General features: G+C 37.5%; 1 protein-coding gene across 14 annotated transcripts in view; it reads left to right on the forward strand.

Moving 5' to 3' along the window:
- The window catches only part of LOC102672047 (disks large homolog 4), a 281,358-nt gene that overhangs the window by 191,827 nt on the left and 79,792 nt on the right, over positions 1-9,739 (forward strand). For 10 of the 14 annotated variants that reach the window (XM_006608848.2, XM_006608850.2, XM_006608853.2 and 7 more), the window contains 3 exons: positions 3,760-4,035; positions 5,770-5,982; positions 9,093-9,255. In XM_006608848.2, the coding sequence (XP_006608911.1) occupies positions 3,760-4,035; positions 5,770-5,982; positions 9,093-9,255 (652 nt within the window). The remainder of the gene's footprint in view (positions 1-3,759; positions 4,036-5,769; positions 5,983-9,092; positions 9,256-9,739) is intronic. The other 4 variants (XM_006608849.2, XM_006608861.2, XM_006608862.2 and 1 more) reach the window with 2 other exon arrangements.

Consider the following 9,739-nt stretch of genomic DNA (forward strand, 5'->3'; position numbering starts at 1 on the left):
GTGTCCGCAGGAACGGGAACGGGACCGGATAACGTTACTTCTTGCCTTCCTGCCCGTCGTCACCGGAACTCGTCGCAGTTTCGCGTTTCCCAGCCTTCGAGGAACTTGTTGAGAAACTCTCGCGCCGTTTTCAGTCGTGATCGTTGCTCGTAGTGGAGCAGCTGCTTCGATCGATCGCGTGCCCCACGCGATTGTGCAATCACGCGGTGAAATCACGTGGACCCGTCCCTCGTGATCCGCTTCATCGTGCCTCTTCGCGGTACAAGTGGCTACTTGTTGTTCGATACACAGTTGGTGACTTCTTAAGATTCTTTTTTAAGATTCTATTTGAAGGGTGTTTGATCGAGGTAGAATCTTGATTAATAATAAGATGAATTTTGAGATTCTGTGTATTCCTTTTTTTTTTTTTTGTTAGCATTCCATGCTTTTTATTTGGAATGATAGTATTTGATTGGTTTGTAATTGTTGAAGGGAAATTAATTGCGAGGAACGGTAGAGAAACGCGTCCGTTCTGCTCCGTGTCCCGAGAACGATTCCGTTAAATCGATATTTTGATTATACAATGACGATCTATGTTGTCATTTTCCATCGCGGTTTGTGTTGGCCGTAGTATTCCACATTTGTGTATTCTCTTAAATTTCGGTTAAATTTTAATATCTTATATCCTTAAGGATAATCGAAAATGTTGTATATCCTTTTATAATTGGAAAAATATATATGGTAAAAAAAAAAAGGAAATAAAGAATCAATTGAAAATATCGTCGTTGAGAATACGATCTCATCTTTTTGTCTTGAAATTATTGTACGTGTAACTTATTATACAATCGTATTCATATAGAATTATAAAAATAGAGGGAAAGAAAAAGAAGAAGGAAAAGAATTTTTATCTCTCGAAATTATTAATAATATTTTCCCCAAGCGAAAACTAAAGAATAGTTATTTCAAAAAGACACTAAAACTCTTGATTACTTAATAAATCTTGCCTTTCAATTATCTTCTTGTTTCCAAAACAAAACGAATATCTTAATATTAAGAAATCCCCAGTTAATAAAAAAATTCCATTGTATTTTTCATTATTATTATTTTAAATTTCGATACTAATAATATTTTTTGAACAAATTTTCGAATAAACCAGGACGAAAAATAATCCGATCACGGTATCGCGGCACGTTTAAGGTAACTGGGAGGATTTATGCAAACCGTCAACACCGTATTAATCTCCGCTTCCAACATGAATTTTCCACGGTATTACGCAACGCTCCGATACTGATTATTACTTGATAATACGTTGCCGTGCTGCCGCGTCGTAAATAATCCGCATGATTTATGCATTATTTTCCCTTGGGCAGGAACAGCACCCGACCATTTTTTTTTTTTTTTTCTCCAGGAGAGGCCCCGGAGTGAAACACGTCTTTTTCCCTCCCCTCCCCCCGGCTATATAAGCCTTCGATGGATGTGAATGAAATTTTCGTTCGCGTTAAAGCGCGATAAAAATACAAGCGCGGCGATACAACGAGCGATATCTGGTATCTGATATATATATCTGATATATACGAGGTTCGAGCGGATTCGAGCGAATGTGGACAAAAAGTTGTATCGGATTCGATGGTCTATAAACTTTGGCACGGTTTTTCTTGGTTTAGTGGTGTTTTAAAAAAATAAAATGTTGGCAATCACGTTGGATCGACGCGCACGATGACGACCACCATGGTGAACGGATCATATAAAATGGTAAATCGACAATTTCTTCAATTTAAATCCAAATTTTCTTGGTTATGAAATCTTGATTGTGAAATAAATGGCACGATATTGAAATGATTTCTATATCATTGAAATATATATATAGCAAAAAATGTAGTAAGCCGTTCATTAAGAGCAGTCTCTCTAAGTAAAGCATCTTTTAAGGCACTAATGCTTCACAAAATGAACGAGTTTACAAGTTTAAACTTGCCAGATTATTCGCGACGAATGCACGAGTATTTACCAAATATTAACAAACGAAAATGCACACATCTATATCTTCTATAATTTCCACAGAATGAAATAAAAAAATTCGAATAGAAACGAGTAATAATCTCTCGAGCCCGACATGGTGAAAAGAACACGCTTCCATTCCATTCCAAACCCAATGAAACGTCACTTCCCTGATTCGTCATTTCACGCACGTGAGACGCGGCAGGTGTGCGACGATATTTCACGATTATCGCGCACCATCGCCATCATCACGAGCAATATCACCTCGCCTCAGATCTTCTTCCAACCTCGGAACGCAACTCGGATTAATTATGGATGCGATTCACCTCGACTCAGTTGGCCAATCGTCGATTAGCCGGCTACCATAATTGCATCGTAACGTCAACCGTGCCGCCCGGATCGAACAACTCTGTTACTCCGCCGGTGTAACGAGGACTTCCGGTTAACGAGCCGGCCGCTCCATCTGTCCGTGTACCAACTCCATGGAATGGTAATTCGGGGACGATTAATTTACGATTCCGCAGGCGATGCACCCATCCTCGTCAAATCTATCCATCGTACGGCTCTCGTGTGTTTGTACGTAGTATTTGGGCCACTCGCGATGCACCAACTGGCGCTTGTTGAGGGAACGCGTCGTGGTTTGCGTGGTTTGAAGATTCCTTCGATCGATATACCGTTCTATCATCCATCTTCTCCTCCCCCTCCTGGATAGATTCGATAGAGAGACTTTTTATTCTCACTGATCGATAAGTTGTTGATAAAGCGTGTGTGCTCTCTGTTTGCTCACGTTGGAACACGTGAGTTGTAGCTCGTTAAAGATGAAGGTTATGGTTGTCGAGTTGATTCGAACAAGCAATTACAGCGTTGGTTCGTTCGAATTTTATAGATTCTTCTGGGTGTATTAAAATAATTTAATTTTCACTATAAATCACGCAATAATTAACCGTCTTTTATGAGTCATACGCTGCGACACAACGTATCGTTATTTGTTTTTAATCGCAAGGAACGATTATCTTTTATTATAATTGAGAGAATTTGATCATCAGAAGCAATTATTGGCTAATTCCATTTGTCCCGTGAGAAGAAGAACGGTTGTATTCTCTTTTTCCACGTGGTTGAATATACTTGATATAATCAAGTGTTAAATGCAGGCCGAGGAATTGTTAGACGCGCGCTCACTTGATCAATCTTGTTCCGTGATAATCTCGCAATTACGACAGATTATGGCATCATTAATCGATATATCCATTCCAGCAATAACTACGAACATATATATAACCCAGCACAATCGATCTGGATTCGAGACCTAATCTACTCCTCTGCGGGTCTCAAAATCAATTAACTCCTTCGTTCCAGGGAGAGCTTAGTCCCTCGTGTAATTAGGAATTGACCCGTGCCGGATTACCTTATGTAATCGCTTTCCTTCGCGCCACGTTTTCGCACTCCAACAATCTGGATCATTTTTATCGTGTTGAACATATCTCGACAAGATATTTACATTACGATTCATAGCCAGGTTAATAATTTAGATAACTGCACCGATAGATATAATACTTGACCGATACATCTTTCATATCACGTTACAACTTTTTTTTTTTTTTTAATTATCCATTATTATTATCTGAAAATTAAATCCAAATTGTTTCCCTCCCCCCCTTTTTTTTTATCTTCTCAATCTTTTGAATTCATAGAATCGTTATATTTTTAAGTCCCTTTTTTTCATTCGTTAAATATCCACGGATGATATTTGATTATTTTGTTTTGAAAAAATGATTTGATGAACAGGTGAACGGAGACGATGACTGGGAGTACGAGGAGATCGTGCTCGAGAGGGGTGGCGCCGGGCTTGGTTTCAGCATCGCTGGGGGCACGGACAATCCACACTTCGGCAACGACACTGCCATTTACATCACGAAACTTATACCCGGCGGTGCAGCGTCCGCTGACGGCCGTTTACGCGTCAACGACACGATACTCCAGGTGAACGACGTTTCCGTAGTCGACGTACCACACGCGGCTGCCGTCGACGCGCTCAAACGGGCAGGGAACACCGTTAAACTAGTGAGTTTTTCTTTTTTTGTTTATTCTCTGTTCCAATCATCCAACCTGGATCGTTTATGCACGACGCAGAATTTCTTCGAACAGATTTTTATTCTCTTGTCCAATTCCAAGATTTCGATAAGGAGCTTTTTTTTAAGATTTTTGAAGAGAAGCTGTGGTTCAACACATTGTTCGTGGAAAAAAATATGTTTAACGTAAAGTGTTTTCGAAAATGTGGAATTTTCTTTTCTATTAACTTTTTTAACATCGAGTTATCGTCATATTTTTAAATTTTCCATTTAATTTCGTGAGAATCTGCGTATAACCAATTATCTAATGGAACATCCCGTCGGATATTTTTATGTTCAAAAATGAATTCACGTATGAAAGCGACGTATCATCGATTATTTAACGAGTAGAAATTCCATGAAATTATTAGGATTCAAAGAACGCGTAACCAACTACTTGAAAATTTTATTTTAATTTTATTCTTTTACCACCAACGACGTTCGTGTTCATTGATTGTTCCGTTGGAATTTCTCTTGATCAAATCAGATTTCATTTCTCCATTAAGTAATGCTTAAAATCAATATAAAATTTCATAATTTCATAATCTCAATTACTAATCCAAATGAAATTTATATCCATAATATTTTCATCCGTGTACAACTTCATTTTTTCCTATAAAATTTCCATAGTTCTTATTATTGTTATTAATCGGAATGGAATTATCTATATCTAATAATTTTCTTTTTAAATATTCATGAATCGATTAAAGAAAGTGGGAGAAAGATTTGAAACGTCTCCATGACAGTGAAGAACACGTCTAGTCGGAAAACAATCCGTTTTTGGCGTCCAATTATTATCTGACAAGTTCTGCGTGGAATAATGCAGTATCTCTTGAAAACCGAGAACATCTTCAACTCCTTTGTGAAATAATACTTGCGTTAGTACTTGATATCTCCTAAGATCTGCGATATTCCAACCGTCACAATTGAACGATCCTGAAAAAAAAAGAAAATAAAGAATGAGTATATGGTAGTATTTTCCTTTTTCAAACTCGATGAAACGCAATTCGTCTCTCTCTCTCTCTCTCGTAGAGTCGCAGCTGCGTTGTATTAAGCATTTTCGAATGGCGAAAAAATAGGCACACAGGGCAAGCATAAAAGCGTTTACGGGCCGAGATATTATTATTTCACATCTCGCCCCTTCTTGGTAATATCCTCGAAGCGGCCTTTAAGAGGAGGCTTAAGGTTAAAGTGAAATTTTAACTGCGTTTCGTATACAGGGCCGATTTTAATTAAATTTATGTCGTGCAGCTTCTAGGCGCACCGCTGTAAACGGAACCCAACCCCGTGAAAGTGAAATCTTAATTATGCAGCGTCGCTCCATTTAATTTCTCGAAATTTAATGGCCGCATAGTTAACGATTCTCGAACAGAGCTCGTTCGATCTCTAAACTCTTAGCGATTTGTCTTGACTCGGTCAATCGTTGCTTTCGATAATAGATTTGAGAATGTTGGGATGAATTAGGAATCGATCTACTTCACGTTGAATCCATTTTGTTCGTTCCAAATTTTGTCACGTTATTCTAAGCGTCGAAGATATTTTCCAGTCAAATTTGTTCTTAATGACCATGAGGTTTTCTCTTTAAGAGAAAAAATATTTAAAAATAATATTTCGCTTTTAGAAGATTTTTGCTTTCACGATGTATCTATGTACGATGATGTAAGTGGCTATTTCAATTAATTTCCAGTACGTACGCCGACGGAGACACACGCAGCTGATCGAAATCGAGCTAATTAAGGGTAACAAGGGACTCGGTTTCAGTATCGCCGGTGGTATCGGCAATCAGCATATACCTGGCGACAATGGGATCTACGTAACGAAAATTATGGAGGGCGGTGCCGCACAAGTGGATGGCCGTCTTGTCGTTGGGGACAAATTGGTGGCCGTCAGGAATGCCCTGGTGAGTTTAAAAATTATATACTTCTTCCATCTTCCTTTCATTGTTTCCTGCTAATAATAAAATTATCCTCGAATCCTTCTGTTCCGTGAATTAATAATTAGTCATTTGCCATTGAATCGTGTATTACGTAACTTAAGCGCGTTTATTATATCTCGAGATGCGAATTTTAAAATTCTTTGGAATCAAGTTAATTCTTCGTGATAATATGTATAATTGTGAAATTATATTCCAGATTAAAGAGATTTTTTTCAATAAAAATTATACAAAAGGCTGTAAGATCTTGTATTATAATGGATGATAAAAATTCATACATTAAAAGGTAAATGTAAAATATTCAGGAGAGTACTAGTTCGAGATCAATCGTAGTTAGAGTGCCATTTATACTCTTATAATCTGATTGATGATCTCACGGTTTTTGCCATTCTGGTCCGGCCAGAGGAGGAACTGTGCTCTTGATTAGAGGATTCTTCATGCAAAATAGGTTTGCCGGGAACAAAGAAGAAATACATTCTTCACTCGAGCGAAGAAACGTAATCGCGTAATTTTTCGTAGCCGGGGCACAATTTATCCAACTTCATCTCCAACTTTATCTCCACTAACAAAATAATAAAATCCCCTCGAGGGAGAAACGTCTTTTAGAAAAGGAAATCCTCCAAAGATTTTTCAAAAAACTTGATAAATATTCGATAAATCTGTCTCATAAATTCAAATAATTTGAATTTTCGAATCGAATTTTTGAAGTCGAAATTCAGAAAAATCCTCCAAATCCATCCTGGTTGTCCACCAGAGGAACTACGGAGGAGAGGGTCACGTGAAAAATAGATCGGAGTGGTTTTTGATGTGCGACGAGTAATTGATAGGTGTTCCATCAACGATCCACGGCTCGTTGCAACGGTCGCGAGTGCAGAGAGCCCTCGTTCCCGATTTTTCGCATCGACGAGCTCTCTTTTCTTCGCGAGCTTCCCTCTCGAGAGGCTGGCTGGTCGAAAAAGCTGCGATTAAAGCGGTTACACCCGGCCTCGTTGATTCGTGAATCGTGAAAATCGCGAAACAGGGACCTCAATGCGACCACGACGCGGTCTTGGAAATTCTACGTCTTTCGTGCATTTCGTATGGACCAAGAAAATCGCAATTGCGACGATTATTAAACCATTTCAATAAGTGAAATCACTTATTTTGCCGATCTTGGATTTATCGTTGTTGCGCCTCTCGCAAAGTTGCGATAAATTGTTTAGAAAAAGAAGAAGAAGAAAAAAGAAACGACAAGGCCTGTCGTGAATAGATTGAGCTTCTTTCGACTCGTTTCGTGGAACGATTTATTCCAAAGTTTTCGTAGACACCGGTAGACAGGATGGATCGCAAGTCGATTTAACTTTGCGCGTGATTGCGCATACATTTGAACAAGGAACAGAGCAGAAAGTTCGTCACTTGTTTATGACACGTCCACTAAACTTCAATATTGTCCTTCTTTTTTTTTTTTTCTTTTGTATCATCTTCGTATAATTATCATTCTATTTTTATAATAATTACGATTCTATTTTTCGAAAACTTGGTTTTTGGACGAGCTCCATTTACAGAGAAAATTATCTAATTCAAATTTTTAATGGAAATTCGTAGAGCACAGCAAGTTATAAATGAAACAATTTTTTTTTGAGAGGATAAGATCACAGATCTTAAAGTTTCAGTACTCTTCCATCTTTTGAGAATTTTTTTTAATAGTAAAGTGAGAGAGAGTTAAATCCTTTGCATTTAAAAATTTTGCTTTGTTTCTCACCTTTGAAAAGCAATGTTTAAAAAATAAAATTTTGAAAGAATGTATATTTGAAATATTTTTTTATCAAATAGAAAATAACGATCAACAGATTTTCTACTAAATTCGTATATGAACAAACTTCTATTGTATAATAAAAAAAAAAGAAACTTGCAACAAAAAATATAGGAATAAAAAGATACGTTTGAAAAATTTATTTTCGTTGTTTGTTCAGTCGCTTGGATATTTATCTTCTTCTAATTTATCGCAAGATAAAAGAAAAAAATCTACAATCCGATCTACATTAATTCTCTTCCCTGTTATCTTCTACAGAATATCCTATAAACTGGGAATATTCATACACAGAATAAAATAAAATTTTAATCCTTCACCGAATCTTTTATCCCTCTATTTTTATCCTTCTCTGCTCGTTCCTTATCTATGAAACGAGATATCGTTGATGACGTTTCACGCTCTTCATCCCTTAATAAGGATGACGAGTAAAGAATGCACAACTCTCGCGATATTTGTTCGATAATCCATCTCAAGGTGTAAAAACGTAAACGATGATTGACAAGAGAAATTGAATAGAAAATCGATTATCGTTATTGAAATATCTTGATCGATACTCCAGAAGAGAACGACTTTTTATGTTTTTTCTTGGTCGATTTCGCTCTTATCCATTTTCGTCGTGGAAAACTGAAACAGAAGATTTAATAGTTAGAAATAAAACGACAATAAACGATAGAGTTTATTGCATTCGTCGAGCTTAAATTATTATTCGCTTTTATTTTTAAACGATTAATTTATTCGCGAGATTTTGTAATTCTCAAAACTCTAAAAAAACATCTGTTTCGTTAATAAGCTACTTTACAATAAGCTACTTTATTTTTCGACATCTGTTGTCACGCATAAAATCTTTCCATTTTCAAAATTTAATCAATTAAAAAAATCAGACGGAAAAATCGAAAGTTTTTTTTTTTACAATCACTTATTTACACGTAACATTTACCTACACCCTGTACACAAAAACACCTTTTAATAATCCTCAATAACCAAATCCATTAATAGTTTATTAAAAACGAAAGTATAAAATAAAATGAAATTTCGAATTAAAGAATCGAAAAGATATTTTTCCTCTCTTAAACGATCGCAAACGATCGTTTGTGATTGACCTTAATTTCTTGAACCCACGCCGGTCATCAAACACGGAAGCCAACGAAAGAGAGGAAAGCTAGCTTCAAGGCAAGTCCCGAATGAAATTAAATTGCATTTCAACGGTATCGAGTTGTAGTGTCGTGTGTAGTATCGTGGAGCAACTCGAGTGGAGAGGATAAAAAGAGGATTCCTTTGATTCCAGCAGGGCGACAAGAACCTGGAGAACGTGACGCACGAGGAAGCGGTGGCGACGCTCAAGGCGACCCAGGATCGCGTGGTTCTTCTCGTGGCGAAACCGGAAACCGGAATCGTGCCGCCGCCACCACCCCCAATAGCCTCGGACAATTCGCTCTCGCCGCAACCACGTAAGCCCTGCAATCCCATTCGAACATATATTATTCACCACCCGCTAGATTCGTGTCCACGATTCCCCTCCCCCTCCTTATATCGTGCACATTTTCGGCGGATCTTTTCTCCCCGAATTTTCATGGCGCCGCCCTCCGGAAAACGAATGAATATTTCACGCAACGCGAAAGAAACGTCACTTTTGTTCGTGCCCACCGGAAGTGGAGGTTCTCTTTCTGTCTCTCTCTCTGTCTCTCTCTCTCTTTCTCTCCACTCGCGAAATTCTTTTCTTTCGCCGAACGGATACGTTGCTTTTTTGGTGATTTTCCTTAGTTTAGATTGTAACGCGAGAATTTTGGAAAAATTGTGAAACTTATTATTCTTATTTCCATGCAATTTTTTTTTGAATATACGAACGATTTTTGTTGTGTCTTAATTTAAATGTTGTAATTTGTAAATGATTCGATCGATTCTTTTTAAACACTTTTTTTTTTTTTTTTTTTG

The sequence above is a fragment of the Apis dorsata genome, unplaced genomic scaffold, assembly GCF_000469605.1.
Source record: "Apis dorsata unplaced genomic scaffold, Apis dorsata 1.3 scaffold_50, whole genome shotgun sequence".
Lineage (NCBI taxonomy): Eukaryota > Metazoa > Arthropoda > Insecta > Hymenoptera > Apidae > Apis > Apis dorsata.